Here is a 17,344-nt window from a genome sequence, read left to right as displayed (position 1 = left end):
AAAACAGATTTTTACTTTTTATGCCTCTGTGCCTTTGTGTAGGTTTTGTGGAATCAAAAATGAAAGAGGATTAATCATTCCTCTTCAAATACACAGCATTTACTTGCAGAAGGATAGAAATAAAAGGGCCCATTATAGAATTTTTTTTTTAAATACTGACTTCGGGTCAGAGGATATTTTAGTTGTTATGTTTCCCCTCTTACTGTTTCCACCACCTCCCTGAAGCCCTCTCACCTATGAATCCATCCATGAATCACTCCACAGAGGAGGTTAGAGCTCTCGGGGACCAACCATTTCTCACCCAGCATTTCTCACCCAGCATCTGAGCACTCCTGTGCTGGCACCAAGCCCTCAATGCGTGAGTCTTTGGGGAACATTCCAGGTCCAAACTACACCAACTCCCAGCATGTGTTCACACCCAAGGTTCACCACCAGATGTTCACATGCAAGGTCCACCCACATGTGTTCACATCTAAGGTCCACACAACTACACACTGTTTCTTAGCTTTCAAAATCCCACTTGAAATTCCCCATTTATCCCTCCCACAAATAATGAACCATCAATCTGCTGTTAAACATCTTGATATATAAAATACAATAAGATACAAAAAGAGTGTTAGTAATAATGCAGTATTTACAGATTTATTTGCTTCATCTTATTGCATTTTCCTAACTACTTATCAAATGCAGGCCAAAAGTCCTGAGATTAGACTGTTCTACTGTGGAGCCGCCTAAGGGTACTTTTAATATCCTCATTCCTCAGGCTGTAGATGAAGGGGTTCAGCATGGGAGTGACCACACTGTACATCACTGAAGACACCATATCTTTCTTGGGGGAGGATGACACAGCTGAACCAAGGTAGACTCCAATTCCTGTTCCATAAAATAAGCAAACAACTGACAGGTGAGACCCACAAATAGAGAAGGCCTTGTACTTCCCACCCAAGGATGGGATCCTCAGAATGGAGGAAACTATTTTATAGTAAGAGAAAAGGATCCCTGAGACTGGGAAAAAACCATAGATGGCACCAATAAAATACTTGATAATGAGACCAAAGAAACTGTCAGAACAGGAAAGACTCAGAACTTGAGCAGGGTCACAGAAGAAATTAGAAATCTCCACCTCTGTGAAGCTGGTAAACTCTAATGCAATCAGAATGTGAATCTGGGATACAAAAATGCTAAACAACAAAGACATAAAAACTAAGAAGCCACAGAGGCGAGGATTCATGATGACTAAGTAATGCAGGGGGTGACAGATGGCCACAAAACGGTCATAGGCCATCACAGTCAGAAGCATACCATCCGTACATCCAAAAATGATAAAAAAGGACATCTGTGTCAGGCAACCCACATAGGAGATGGCTCTACTGTGAGTTATAATGTTCACAATCATTCTTGGGACTGTGGTGGAAATGAAAAATATGTCAGTCAAGGACAGGTTGGAGAGGAAGAAGTACATGGGGGTGTGGAGGTGGGAGTCAGAGCTCACTGCCAGGATGATGAGCAGGTTCCCAAGAATAGTGACCAGGTACATGAACAGGAACAGTCCAAAGAGGATTGGTTGCTGGTCTGGATCCTCTGAGAATCCCAGGAGTTGGAATTCTAAGATGGCTGTTACATTTAGTGCATCTATAATGCTGGGACATCTTTGACAGAAAACAGGGTGGGAAAAAGGAAACAAATGAGCAGCATTCATCACTCCATAGGCACATTTAACTGAATTGTTTATCCTTAGAGCATTAAGACTCAGATATGTACACCTTCACCAGCCTTTCACAGTCTGAACAAATCCTCTTGTAACTTTCTCAATACTGTTTTATGTATCATTTATCCCTTCTGTACACACATTTTTTTTTTGCCATACTACAGAGCAAACCCAGGGTCTCACACTAGGCAAACACTCTACTAAACTGTATATATATCCACTTTTATTTTACTTTGAGACAGACAGGGTCTCCCTAAAGTTGCCCAGACTGGCCTTGAAAAGATCTCTTGCTTCAGAAAGCCTAGTAGTGGGTATTACAGTCATGAATCTCTGCACCCAACCTACATACCTGATTTAGAGACACTCAAATGAACAATGTTAGAAAACCAAGAACACTCCATGTAGCAAGATAATAACCACAGTAAAATGCTGTCTACTCTCCAGAAAAAAAAAATAGTATAAGAAACATTGCTTCCTCTTTGAGAAAAAAAACACACTTTATTAGAAGAAATTAAGGGACAGTCTATTATACACTACCATATTCTAAGACAATGGTACAAATCCATTTTATGAAGAATATTTATAAACACCCCATAAGAGCTAGAACTGCATGATCTGAATATTAAATTAAAGATGAAAATTCATAATCAGAACAGATTCCTAGGGACCAGTTTTCTTCCGGGGTTTTATCACTTCTAGGTTTCCTTATTTTCCTCCATGGATTTATGACCTTGGTCATACACTCTTTATCTTTTGAAAAGCAATCAACATATTCCTCTTATCCTTGGTCTAGATAGACTTGAAAGTTAAGAAATATGGTTTGATAACTGTACATAATCATTGATGTCACAGACCAAAATCATAGCATTAGTGCACATGGTGCCTGTCGGTGATTTAAAAATAATGAAATATTAGAAAACGGTTTTGATTTTTTTTAATTTTATACAAGTTTATTTATATTAGCCCCATACCTATCTGGTGAGGAAAAACTATCCCTTTCAGGGTTTTTTAATGATTTTATTAGGGTCTAATAGTTATACATAACAGCTGAGTTTGTTTTATTTATTTATTTTTTAATACTGGGGATTGAACTCAGGGGCACTCAACCACTGAGCCATATCCCCAGCCCTATTTTGTATTTATTTAATTTAGAGACAGAGTCTCACTGAGTTGCTTAGCACCTAGCCCTTGCTTAGGCTGGCTTTGAACTCGCAATACTCCTGCCTCGGCCTCCCAAGCCTCTGGATTACAGGCATGTTCCACCATGCCTGGCAATTAAGTTCACTATGACATCATCATGCATGCACAGAATTTAATTTCCTCTTTGTAGTTTTTGATAGAATAATCTACGATAACATGATCCCATCCAGCACTATTTTTCTGATCATAATCACTCTCATTACACCAGTTATATGCCCCCCAAACCCAGTTTCAGTTCCAACTTTTTTTGATTATCATATAAATATTCACATCAGGGGCTGGGGTTGTGGTTCAGTGGTAGAGTGCTTGCCTAGCATGCGTGAGGTACTGGGTTAGATCCTCAGCACCACATATAAGTAAATAAATAAAGTCCATTGACAACTAAAAAATCTAAAAAAAAAAAAAAAAAAAAAAAAAAAAAAAAAATTTAAAACTTTCACATCAATCTCTCTGGTATATGAATTATAATTAGTGAAGAAAACTGTGAAAAAAACTCAGTATTATGATTTTTGTCAGGTCTCACTATGATTTAATTGAGATAAGAGGCAAAAGAGAAAAGCACATGAACCATTGTGAACTCAGAGGAACAGATTCTTCATATGGACAAAGTAATAAAAAAATGACCTAATTTGCAACATTGTTGTAAGAAATTTTTAAATAAAATATATTGCTTAACTAGTGGCTTTCAATCTTGTGTATCAACATATTTACCTATGTAAATGTTAAAACATTCAGATAGCCTGGTGTCACACCAAACCCAATTTCACGAGAATATCTGACTGTCTTAAATTATAACTGGCATTAAGATTTATGATATGGTACAGTCTCATTACCTGTTATTACAATGAATAAAACAGAATATCAATTTGAAAGTATAAATATTTGGTAATAATTGTTTCACAACTAAAATTATATCAAGATTTGAATTATTATCTTTTAAATTTGAGCTCTTGGTATCTCTACATGATTCCTTTCTTCTGCATAGCTCTCCTCCAAACACAGCTACTATCATGAATTTGGTGGACAGATGCTGCTGTCAATGTTTCCATAACAATTGATTTATTTATTCATAAACAGTTTTCTCAGAAATATCCAAAAGGTAAATAAGTTCATCTAAGGAGTGCACAGCACAACTTCTCTTGTCCCTGAAATGTACTACTGGACATCAACATGTGCTTTTTAGTCTCCCTGTGAAGTACAAATACCGGTCTCCAAAGCTTTAAGTGATGTACAGCATGACCTGAGAGAGGGACATCATGTAACTTTTAAGTTTATTATTATAATACTACTTTCAAAATTGTTATGTCTAGCTGGGCACAGTAGCACATGCCTGTAATCCCAGCGAGTTGGGAGGCTAAAGAAGGAGGATGGAGAGTTCAGAGCCAGCCTCAGCAAAGTGAGGTGCTAAGCAACTCAGTGAGACCCTGTCTCTAAATAAAATACAAAATAGGGCTGGGGATGTGGCTCACTGGTTGAGTGCCCCTGAGTTCAATACCCAGTACCCCCCAAAAAAATTCTTTGTTATGTCTATTTCACAAAAGTGAAAATTATAATGTGTGTGGTGGTGGATAATTTTTTGACATCTACTATGGATGAATGTTAATATTATTATTAATCACCTATATCTATTGTCCCAGGAAAAAAATTCATCATCATGTGTACCCACTGTTTTCCTAATATGCACTATCAAAACTACCCCTGAGACCCATCTAAGAACAATTCATCTGAAGTATCTACTCCAGAAAATTTATATTGTATTGGGAGTATTATCTACATTTGACTTTAGTAAAAGAGACAATAGCCTGCACTAGGAGTTACTAATGCACATTCTTGGCATGTATATTGACCTGCTACATAAGCAGTACCTCTCTGTGCTCGTACTACTTAATGGAAATAGGAAGAATAACACTCATGGTCACACCATGTGTAGCTCGTAATATACATGTTTGTTTCTTACTAAATATTTGATCATTGTGGGGTTTTTCTTTAGAAATCGCTAAGAAAACAGTCTGTTCTCTGTTTACCTACTCGCTATCTGCTGGCAAACACTATTGTCAAAGGACACTGGAACGATGGAATGATGTGAAGTCTAACATGTGTCTCAGCCCAAGAAAAGAGGTTTCCTGGCACTCCCATTAGTACCTAGTTGGCTTTTCTTATGCCTATGAAAATCTCTGTTGTTGTTTAAGAAATAACTGAATGCTTTAGATGCTGTGAAGCATAAGTATAGGGCCCATGGGCCCACGACAATGGCAAAAATAAGAGTTGTTACATCATATCTCTTGTTCTATGGCACGTTCCTAAGAAGGTGAAAGCACAGACAGGAAAGCCTCAAGTGTGTTGAAGACACCGAGATTATGGCCAGGATCTGTGAACAAAGGAAGTTCTATCCAGTGTTTAACATTTTTTTATGTCCTTTATACCAAATATGTTAAAGGCTCTGGGGAATCAGAAATAAGACAATCCTCTCCAAACATACAGGACATAAGGACACAATTAAAATACAACATTACAGGAAAAGGCTGACGAACTTCAGGTCATAAGATATTTTATTTGAAGGAGTATGTAGATTAACCTTGCCACATTGCCATATTAATAATAACCAGCCAACTTTTATTTTCCCCTGTTTTATACATTCATCACATATTAATCACATAAAATGGGAATACCCATTTTATTTTTAATCTCTACTTAATACATCTGTATCAACTAGAAATCTGTTTGAATGACAATATTGATTTTCAGAGATACTAACAACCTGCAGTACGTTCAAGAAATACTAAGTTGGAGCCAACAGCAGCAGTCAAAATGAAATTGTTAAACTCTGAGTCTGATGTGCTAATTTTTTTTCATTATTTTCCAAACTTAAGAATATTTAAACATAATCCAGAGGCTGAACTGCAGGCACATAACAAATACATTAATATCTCTTTTCAGTTTCCTGAATAGTAATGAAATAGAGATGTGATACTATGTCCCCTTTTCAAATTGAATGCTCTATTTATAAGAACAGGAGGATATGGACAGCTGCAAGGAAATCCCAGTGTGGGGAAAGGAGGGAGGTCTATGTAGAATTATTGTGTGCCTTCTTTGTCTTAGATCTCAGGCATCTCATCCATTCTACCTGAATTTGTGCAGCAGATGTCACACATTATTGTATCCCTAGAACTAATGTAAACTCCAAAATGGGAGCAATAGTAAAGTCCCATCCTGAAGTCCAAGAAAAAGAAATGCATGGTTGGCTTGTGAGGGGACAACATGTCAGCATTGTTGAGCCCAGACACCCTGTGTCTCAAATCCACAGCTCAGGTCAAACATGGCTTCAGTTATTCTACCCAACCTAAACACCTAGCACAAATTTACATAAACAGCTGTGCTCCTTTGGTCTTTGTAAAAATAATGTAGTACTTATACCTTGGGAAGAACTTTGCAGATAAATTCAAACAATCTACATGGATCACATAGCTCAGAACTTGGCACTCAAAATTCTCCAATAAAGATTCATGAGGCTATGGGTACTATTGCGGTGCTTAGGACACAGTTGAAAAGGGTACATTTTTTTTTTTTTTGCTTTGGTGGATAACAGGCTATGGAAAGCAGAGTGTGAGAGGAAAGTTTTCTCTTGCAAAAATCACATATGCAAACTCAGAGTACTCATAAGTAAAATTTTGCACATTATTCTTCTCCAATACAACTACCTGGATATTATGACTTTCCTGATGAAGAGAAAGCAATGCTTTGGGTAGTCCCTCCTCCCTCCTTCAGTTCCTACACTTACTGGTTTGCCCTGTGTCTCTGGTGGGTCATGATGAAGGACTGTGGTTCCAACACTCCTCCCTGCTTGGTAGTAAATGACCTCCTGCTCAGGCTTTAGGATTGATATCAGTGCAGCCTCCTGATCCAAACCATGGAAGGAAGAGACATAAGTATGGCATACATTAGACTGGAGCCATTGAGCTGAGGGACTAGAGGTACAAGCTGACATTGACTTTTATAGGACCTTGGAGACTCAATGCTCAAAGCTCATAATTAGGTAAATTGGCCCACTCTAAGGACTTCCTCATATTAATGTCGGAGGAAGAGGAGGAGAAAATGTCAAAAGGTGTTTGTAGTCCTTCCACTACTGAAAAATAATCTCCTGGGTATAATTAATTTCTTTGATTTCTTTTTAGGGTTGAATTTTGCTTTTATTTACATTTTATTACAGTAAAATCAATATTTGGGGAAAAATGAGATTCCTTCCCTGCCAAGTGCACATTTATAGGCATTAATTACACTGACATTGTAGTAAACTATCATCCCATCCATTTCCAGAAAATTTTCACGTTTCCAAATGGAGGCTTTGTTTCCATTTTAAAAACTCCCCAAAACACCCTCCTCAGCAGTGGCTACTCCAGTGTCCTATGATACCTGACAAGAAATTAAAGCCAGGGAACTACAAAAATAATGTCACCAAGGAGGCTAAATGTAGCTTTGCAACATTTTACAATATATATATTCCAGTTGGATGCCACAGGTCCTGTGGAGCCTCCCTAGGACACTTTTAATGTCCCTGATCCTTATACCGTAGAGGAAGGGATTCAGCAGAGGAGTACATCATTGAAGTAACCACAACCTTTCAAGAAGAAAATGATATAGCTTGTCTGAGGTTCACTTCTATGCATGTTTTGAAAAATAAGCAGACAACTGACAGATGAGATACACAGGTAGAAAAGGCTTTGTACTTTCCACCTGTGGGTGGATTCTCAGAATAGCAGAAATAATTTTACATTAAGAAACAGGATTCCTGAGATGGGGGGAGCCATAAATATGAACAATAAGATACTTTACAATATTATTAGAATAGGTGTCAGAACAGGTAAGATAAAGCCGCTTAAACTAGAAAATTTCACACCCTTGATGTCAGTAAATTGTAAGACAACCAAATTTTCAGCTAATAATCCAAAAGGCTAACCAAAAAGACATAAAAATTAATAAGCCACAGAGGCCAAAGCTCATGATGACTGGGTAATGTAGGATGACAGAAAGCCAAAAAGATGTCATAGGCCAACACAGTCAGAAGCAGATCAGCTATGTACCCAATAATGATAAAAAGAGATCTGTGTCAAGAAGTGCACATAGGCAATGAGTCTTATTTTGGATGGTGGAGATTTAAAAGTGCATGCTAATGACACTTTGGAGAGGAATAAATATATGAAGTAGGGCAGGGGGAATCAGATTTGATGGCCAGGAGGATGAGCAGGTTCCCAAACATCCCAATCAGGAATATGGACAGGAACAGCCCAAAGAGGGTGGGCTGTAGTTCTGGATCCTTTGAGAGTCCCAGGAGATGTAACTTTGAGACACATGTTAGATTCTATGCTTCTATATTGCTTATATACCTTCTAAATAGAAAAGAGGACAAGAAGAAGGAAACATGCAGGCCCAAAAACTGTATTTTATTTTTTTTATTTTTATTTATTTTTTTGTATTGGCTGATGGACAGCTTGTCTTTATTTTGTTTGTTTATTTTTATGTGGTGCCAAGGATGGAGCCCAGTGTCTCACACATGCTAGGCAAGTGCTCTGCCACTGAGCTACAACCCCAGATCTCTGTGTATATTTTTAATAAAAATATTTATGATTAAAGTATTCAGGCTGAGGTCCATACACCCTCAGTAATATTTCACAGTTGTAAGCAACCCAATGATCTTGGGATTATTTTATTAATATTTGATGTATCGTTCACCTCCTTACACAAACCTACATTTCTTAATTAAGAGGAAGAGAATGTCTGATGCCTGTGTCCAAAGCATCCAAAGCATGGACAGCACCCTGTCTTTTATACTCCTATATTCTCTCTAATCTCATTTTTTTTCTATTTTTTCATAAATCCTTTCTATTTTCTGGAGCAATATTCTCCAATCTGAAATCATTGTTTTTTCTAGAAGCCCTTTTTTCTTTCCCTCAACCCCAACATGGGCCTCCCTGTTTCTTTCATGCCTTTCAGTTATCTTAAGCAAGTCATCCACAAACCACACATTAAATAGTTAAAGCCCAAGGAATGACCTCTGTTGTTTGGTTTTGGATGGCATTATGAGGATCTTGTTTTGAAACACAAGTATTCAGTCATGTAATTTTAATTGTGGCATTTTTCTGTGGCATTTGGAGAATGGATTATGAAATTTAGCATGTTGGTATCCTCCAGTTTAGCTAGTCAAAGTGTGATGGAGGAGGAGGAAACAACATTTCTAATGGACCTTCCTCCATCCAATGTCTACTTCAGGATTCACTGGTATATGGTGCATCTCTGCTGGGTTACAACTAAAGAACACAGATCTAACACCCCTCTTCTGCTTGGTGCCCATTGAGTGCCTGCTCAGTCCCTAAGATTGCTATCAATTTAGTATCAAATAGGAACTTCCTGATGCAGAACCATGGAAGGAAGCAACATAATCATGGAGGCCAGTGGATCAAATAGATCAAGCTGAAGGGCTACAGGCTGATAATTTACATTCATATGACCTTGGAGGTTCAATGCAAAAAGCTCATAATTAGAAAAATTGATCCATGTTATCTAAATCCTGAAGGATTTCAGTATTTCAATATTGAATAGTGATGCCTCCAGCTCTACTCTGCTTTGGTTATTCTGCATCTGAGTTGCATTGGCTATTCTGGGTCTCTTGTTCTTCCACACAGATTTTAGAACTGTTATTTCCAGTTCTTCTCAGAACTATATTTTGATGAGTATTGCATTGACTCCTGTAGATTGCTTGGTAATGTGGCCATTTTAACAATATTATTTTTTCCTAACTCTGAACATGGGCGGGCTTTCCATTTTCTGGTGTCTTCTCTCTTACTTTTTCCAGCCTTCCATACTTTTCTTTGAGGAGCTCTTTCATCTCTTTGGTTAAATTAATTCTGAAGATCTTTTGAGGCTAGTGTAAATGGAATTGTTTTCCTGATTTCTTTCTCAACATATTCATTATTGACATGTAAGAAAGAAACTGGTTTCTGTGTGCTGATGTTGTATACTACAGAATTGCTCAATATGTTTATAAGCTCAAGAAACCTTTCCTCAGCTGCTTTCTCAAGGCAGTCCCCACCCCAACCCTGCCACCCATGCCCAGTCTCACTAGAGGGAGATTTCCAACATTCTCTGCCAGGGAGATCTCCTCCAGCTGTGTGCATGTCCGAAAGCTTTAAGAGATGGAGATGAGCCAGAAAACACATGAGGGTCTGTCTCCCATGGTGTCCTGTCCAACACTGGGCTACCCTGACCCCTGCTATCCCAGGCTGCCCACCAAGGGCTTAATAGGGCTAGATAAGTCCCACAGGGGAGACAGCTCCTCTGTCCATCTTCCCTGGAGAAGCCTGAGCCAAGCGTGACTTGGGAAGCTATTTAGCACTACCCCTGGGTTCAACTCGCTACTTTCTTTCTCTACTACAGCAAACACCATCTCCACCATCTTAGCCTAAGAATCAGCCTGAGGGGGCTGAGAGAAAAAAAAAATTGACACAGTGAGCAAGGAACAGCTTTTAGCCAGAAACCCCTGATCTGAGAGCCCATCTTTCTTCATCTTTCCCATTGATGGCTTTCGGCTTGACCCTTCTACCATGGGGGCAGATTTCTACAAGCATAATTCATGGATCTTCCCCTCCGTTTTACATTGCTAATAATGGGTGTTAATCTTGAATCTTTCAGCATCTCTTCCATTGAATTAGAATGGCTTTCTCATAGTTTATTTTAGAAAGATATGCAATATACTAAAGCAAACCAAAAAAAAAAAAAAAATAAGAAGAAGAAGAAAAAGAAACCATTGGTGCAGTTTTTAGGATCTTCAATAATAGGATTATATCTTCAGCAAATAGACAATTAGACTTCTTCCACATGATTTATGTTTCTTTATTCTTCCTTCCCAAATTCAGGAACAAGGCAAAAATCTACACTTCCATCACCTCTATTCAATACCATCCTTGAAACATTTATTAGAGAAATTAGGTAAGAAAAATAAACTGTGGTAAATTTAAATCTCAAAACCATTAAAGTTTTTACCATTTTCAAGTACACAGCACAACAGCCTTAATTACATTGACATTGTTGTCAAACTATCATCACCATCCATCTCCAGAAATTTTTCACCATCTCAAAGTGATATTTTGTTCCCATTTTGAAAACTCCCCAGACCTCCTTTCCCAATCCTGGTTACAACCATTCTTATATGAAATGTGATGAGAAATTAAAGTCATGAATGTTTTGAAGGAGATGAGATTGAAAGGACTAGATGTCTGACTTCACTACATTTTCCAAAATACCCTGCTGCTGGACACCAAATGTCCTGGGTTTAGACAGACCTGCTGTGCAGCCTCCTCAGAGTACTTTTAATGTCCCTGTTCCTCAGGATGTAGATGAAGGGATTCAACATGGGGGTGACCTCAGTGTACATCACTGAAGCCACCACAATTTTTCTGGGAGAATGTGACACAGTTGATCCAAGGTATGCTCCAAAGCCTGTCCCCCAAAACAAGCAAACAACTGCCAGGTGAGAGCCACAGGTGGAGAAGGCTTTGTACCTCCCCCCTGAGGATGGGATCCTCAGAATGGAGTAAATTATTTTACAGTATGAGAAAAGGATCCCTGAGATGGGGAAAAGGCCATGTATGGCACCAAGAAAATACTTGAGGATGTTATTAGAGAAGGTGTCAGGACAGGCAAGGTTAAGAAGTTGAGAAGGGTCACAGAAGAAAATAGAAATTTCTACACTTTTGAAGTTAGTAAATTGTAAGATGATCAAATTGTGCATTTGGGAGTCAAAAAGACTAACCAAAAAAGACACAAGAACTAAGAATCCACAGAGTTGAGGGTTCATGATGACTAAGTAATGCAGAGGGTGACAGATGGCCACATATCGGTCATAGGCCATCACAGTCAGAAGCATATCATACATACATGCAAAAATAGCAAAAATAGACATCTGTGTCAGGCAGCCCACATGGGAGATGACTCTGCTGTGTGTTTGAATGTCCACAACCATCTTTGGGACTGTGGTAGAGATTACACAGATATCAGCCAAGGACAGGTTGGAGAGGAAGAAGTACATGGGGGTGTGGAGGTGGAAGTCAGAGCTGACAGCCAGGATGGTGAGCAGGTTCCCAAGCACTGTGACCAGGTACATGCACAGGAACAGTCCAAAGAGGAGGGGCTGCAGGTCTGCATCCTCTGAGAGGCTAATGAGTTGGAATTCAGAGATATGTGTTCTATGTTGTGCTTCTGTGTTGTTTGGACACCTTTCAAAAAAAGAAAAGAGGTTGAGGAAAAGGGGACACAGTAATAAGTACCTAATACATCTGAATTCATGTATTTGCAAATGAAAAATATTCTCACTTTAAGTCCACACAACTTCAACAATAACTCTCAGTAGTGAAAAATCCAACTCCCTGAAACACTCTCTATTTTAGCACCCATGAAAACCCCAAAGCTCAGTTTTTGTCCCAACCTTCTTATTTATACTTCATATATTTTCTGGTCAATCTTTCCTGATACATGTATTGCATATTCTCTTAATTCAACCACATGAAGGAAACTCAGGTTCTTTATTACAGCTTTGTGATTGAACAGGAAAGCAATGTAAAAGAGAACAGAACAGGAAATAATGTAAACATCACTGGGAAATTGCCTCATCCTATAAAATGGCACTGAAGCTTACCTACTTTATATGGCTGTTACAAAGGTTTCTTTAAAATTCTTTAAATTGTACAACAAGTAGTTCTGTCTCACTTATTAATGTAAAATCATTTACTGTCCAATACCCTGATCTCAGATCAAAAGCAATTGTGTCAGCATATCAGTATTTGAAGTTCTTGGTGGTACATTATTATATCAGCTTTGAGATTCAGTGCCTTAAAATATTTCTTGGCACTTAAAAGTAGGATCATGATACCAGGCTCACACCTGTAATTCCAGCATCTCAGGAAGCTGAGACAAGAGGATTGTGAGTTCAAAGCCAGCCTCAGCAGAAGTGAGGTTTTAAGAAACTCAGTGAGACCCTGTCTCTAAATAAAATATAAAATAGGATAGGGATGTGGCTCAGTGGTTGAGTATCCCTGAGTTCAATCCCCAGTCCCCCAACAAAAAATTAGGATTATGCTATTCTCTTATTATTGCCAATAATACCCACTATCCATATTGAAATAACAGCATTTGATAATACTTGTCTCCATTTGAAAGTGACCTGAATAATTATTGATGAAATTTGAGTTCTTTGGGTATCACAACATAATTCCACTCTCCTGCCTGCTCAGCTGTGTTCCAAACACAGGTACTGTCATGAATAGGAAGGGTATTATTTCTTGTTGATGTTTCCATATTAGTATTAACATATCTGGAAGCCATTTTCCTAAAAATCTGACTGAAAAAGTACTTAAAGCACAGCTAAGTAGACGACAACACAATGCTTAATGTGTCTATAATGTACTAGTTTACATGAATATGTGATTTTTAAGTCTGTTTGATGTACTTTCTTCTATTTCAAAGACTTTATCTGATTAAACATTACCTAATGGAAGGACATCATTTAACCTGTAAGTTTATTATATAACAATCAGTTTTAAAAACACGTGCCTCTCTCTAATAAAAAAACACAATTTAAACAAGATTTTAGAGTTTTCAACCTAAAATCCTACTACGAATTACATAAAAATATGATTTTAATTTTATTTCATATAAAATTAAAATATTTGGCAGTTTTAACATTATGAAAACCATGGAAAGAAATGAATACAATCTCTATAGTATGCAGTATCAAAGCCTGGCAATCAGAAATCTCCCAGTAATGGTTCATGATTAGAGGGGCAAGGGTCAGAAGAAAAGAGGAGATGTCTTCAGTGAAGGTGGGGGGGAATGAAGTTGTTCAAATTATGCTATATGCATGTGTGAATATGCCACAATAAAACCCACTATTCTGTGTCATTAATATATGCCAAAAATATTTAAAAGGCTAACACTTGAGCCAAGTAGACATGTATTTGAATCCTGGATATTAATTTTTTTCTAATTCTGCCAGACTGGCTAATTAGTTATAAAGATTTTATCATTTAAAAAGACTCAGCATGTATAAAATGCCCACACCCATGACTGGCACACAACAGTGCTTAATTATTATTAAACAAAAAGGTGAATTTCAATAGTAAATTTAATAAAGATGAAAATTTGTATAGGTCAATTAATATTGGCTCATGATGTGATGGACACTATCGTCATCCTCATCATCACCTTCATAAATGTCTTGGAGAGCTTAGGAAAGAGTTCAGAGGGACCTACTTTCTGTTATGGTCTGAGAGCTGTCCATGGGAAGTAGAACCAGGGTGAGAGGAAAGCAAGACTCTGAATGAGATTTCTAGGACCCCTCCACAACCAAGATCACAAACTTCAAAATCCTGGTAACTACAATTTGACCCATTTTTTTTCTCCCTTCTGGCTCTCCCAAAATGCATGTCTGTCCTGGTGATGAGGAAACAATGCTTCATATAGTTCATACTCCATGATTCGCCTCCCTCAGGACTTAATGATTTGCACTGGGACTCTGGTGGGTCATGGCCAAGGAGTGAAGATCCAGAGCCCATCTGATGCCTGGTACTCAATGAAGCCTCAGGCTCTCTCCCCAGGATTTCTATGCATCCAGACTCAGATAGGAGCTTCCTGAAGCAGACCAACCATGGAAGGAGGAGGCACAGCGATGGAGCCCACTGGAGTTGGAGCCATTAAACTGAAGGGCTGCAGGCACAGACTGATTGTTGACTGTTATATGACCTTGGAAGCCCAATGCACAGAGGTCCTAATTAGCCAAATTGGTCCAGGCTATCACAAACTCTAAAAGTCTCCGCATATCAATGCCAGCTGACAAAGAAAAATCAGTGTCCACAAAAGCTCTTGGGCTCTTCCTCTACACCAGAGGAAGCTCCTGGGTATTATAATTTCTTTCATTAATTTTTCTCCTTTGCCTTGTTCCATTTTTATGATGGCAAAATTTCATTCCCTCTAAAAATGGCAATTTTCCCTATTGCCAAGGGCACAGATCAGCAGCATTAATCACACTCACACTGTGGTGAATCCATCACCAGCATCTGTAGCCAAACTGAAAATTTCTACACAACGTAAAAATCTTGCCAGTCCTCCCAGCCACAAAATTGGCACCCAACATTCTCCCATCAAAAAGGATGACAAATTGAAGCCATTGTACCACAACAATAATGTGACCAAGAGGCAGGCTAGATTTCCAGGTTTATTTTTGTAGTTCTATTGCCTTTTCCACCCTACATTTAAACTGATTGCTAAGGTCTTGACAGTTCTGCTGTGGAGTCTCCTTAGGACACTTTTTAGATCTCTGTTCCTCAGGTTGTAGTTGAAGGGATTCAGGGTAAGGATGAACAAGGTGTAAATGACGAAGGTCACCAAACACTTTCTGGGATATTGACATAACTGAACCAAGGCACATTCCAATGATGATTTCACATTATAAGCCAACAACTGACAGAAGAGAACCAGAGTTACAGAAGCATTTATACATCCCACATGGTGATGGGATTCTCAGAATGGAGGAGACAATATTTTAAAAAGATAAAAGAATTCCTGATGGGAAAAACACAAATATGCCACCATACTTGACAATGATATTAGAGAAGGTATCAGGACAGGTGACATTAAAGAGTTGAGGAGGATCACTGAACAATTGGAAATTTCTACATCCGTAGAGTAAAAATATTATGATACAATCAAATTGTGCACCTTAATGTCCCAGGGCTAACCAAAAGACACCAAACTAAGAAACCCGGAGTCAAGGGTTCGTGATGATTGGGTAATGCAGGGGGGAACTCATGGCCACAACATGTCCTAGGCAATGACAGCAACATACCATCTCTACTTCAAAAAACAAGAAAAAAAAAGAGCCATCTGTGTAATGCAGTCCACATGGGAAATGATTCTATTGTGATTTTGGATATTCACGATCATTCTTGGGACCCTGATGAGGTGAAACAGAGTCAGCCAATAACAGGTTGGAGAGAAGAAGTACATGGGAGTGTGGAAGTGGAGGTCGGAGCTGACAGCCAGAATGATGAGCATGTTTCCAAGAAGAGTGACCAGGTACATGGACAGGAATAGTCCAAAGAGGAACGATTAAACTGGACCATGGGAGGTACCCAGGAATAAGCATTTTATGACATATATAAGGTTTTCTAATATATTGTTTGGAAACATTCTGGGAAAATAAAGAGTGTTGGATAAAAGAACAAATAAGCAAGGGAGGAAGATTACCTGTAGATAGGGAATAGGGGTGGGAGGGAAAGGGAGGGAGAAGGGGAATTGTATGGATAGCGAAAGGAGACCCTCATCATTATGCAAAATATATGTATGAAGATGTGAATTTGGTGCAACATACCTTGTATGTAATCAAAGATATGATAAATTATGGTATAATAGTGTATTAACATTTATAATGAAAATGAATAAATAAATAAAAGAACAATAAAGAAACACCCACCACTCAGTATATATTTTGAATTCAGGTATTCAAAGTAAGATATTCACTCTTGAGGTACACACACCTTCTGCAATACTTCTCAGTTGTGACAAAACTATTTTTACAACACTTAAGTTACGTATTCTGTGCTATTGTCTATGGACACCTACTTTAGAGACACTCAGTTGAGCATGATATCATAAAAAGCCAAGACCATTAGAGATAAATTCATGGTAACTAAAATAAATACAGCTCTTTGAAGAAAAATATAGAGAATAATATATATACATCCCCTTTTAATAAAAATCACTTTTAGAAATGAGATGTAGCTCAATGGTAAAGTGTTTGCCTCTCATGCACAAGGCCCTCGATTTTTATCCTCAGTATCACCAAAAAAGAAAAAGAAAGAAAATTCACTTATTAAGGAAAATTAAGAAACAATTCAATATTATTGCTAACTTTATTCTACAAAAATGGCACTAACCATCTGTGTTTAGAATGCTTGTGAACTTAATCCTAGTGGCTCAGTTAGCTGAGGCAGGAGAATCGTGAGTTCAAAGCCAGCCTCAGCAACTTAGAAGGCACTGAGCAACTCAGCAAGATCTTATATCTAGATAAAATATTAGACAAATGGCTTGGGATGTGGCTCAGTAGTTAAGAACCCCTGGGTTTAATCTCCAGTACAAAGAAGAAGAAAAAACAAAGAATGCTTGTGAACACTCTGTAAGAACTAGGACTACCTTATCCAGACCTTAATTTATGATCAATAGTTAATGACTGGAAAACATTGTGGGCCAGTTATTCCAGCAGTTTTTCAACATTTTTGGGTCTTCTCATTTCCCTTCTTTCTACATGAAGCACTCAGTCAAATAATATTTATCTTTTAAAAATCATTTAATATATGACTCATTTGCCATAGTAAACTAAAAGTTTTAATATAG

At 38.1% G+C, this 17,344-nt stretch overlaps 2 protein-coding genes across 2 annotated transcripts; both read right to left on the bottom strand.

Moving 5' to 3' along the window:
• Window positions 1–706: 706 nt before the first annotated feature.
• LOC124102117 (putative gustatory receptor clone PTE01) lies at window positions 707–1,699 on the bottom strand. The gene has a single exon (XM_046458347.1). It carries the CDS (start codon window positions 1,697–1,699, stop codon window positions 707–709), a length of 993 nt encoding a protein of 330 aa, XP_046314303.1.
• A 9,532-nt stretch (window positions 1,700–11,231) lies between these two features.
• On the bottom strand, window positions 11,232–12,167 carry LOC124102133 (olfactory receptor 7E24-like). The gene has a single exon (XM_046458353.1). It carries the CDS (start codon window positions 12,060–12,062, stop codon window positions 11,232–11,234), a length of 831 nt encoding a protein of 276 aa, XP_046314309.1. The 5' UTR covers window positions 12,063–12,167.
• Between the last annotated feature and the right edge of the window lie 5,177 nt (window positions 12,168–17,344).

The sequence above is a fragment of the Marmota monax genome, unplaced genomic scaffold (assembly GCF_021218885.2).
Source record: "Marmota monax isolate L192 unplaced genomic scaffold, Marmota_monax_Labrador192_F-V1.1 WCK01_AAM20220418_F8-fsc00618, whole genome shotgun sequence".
NCBI lineage: Eukaryota > Metazoa > Chordata > Mammalia > Rodentia > Sciuridae > Marmota > Marmota monax.
This window is presented reverse-complemented; position numbering and strand designations above follow the sequence as displayed.

Bases quoted from the DNA above. Each gene is read 5' to 3' on its own strand.
- LOC124102117 (XM_046458347.1), bottom strand. From the start codon at position 1,699: ATGAATGCTGCTCATTTGTTTCCTTTTTCCCACCCTGTTTTCTGTCAA.
- LOC124102133 (XM_046458353.1), bottom strand. From the start codon at position 12,062: ATGTACCTGGTCACAGTGCTTGGGAACCTGCTCACCATCCTGGCTGTC.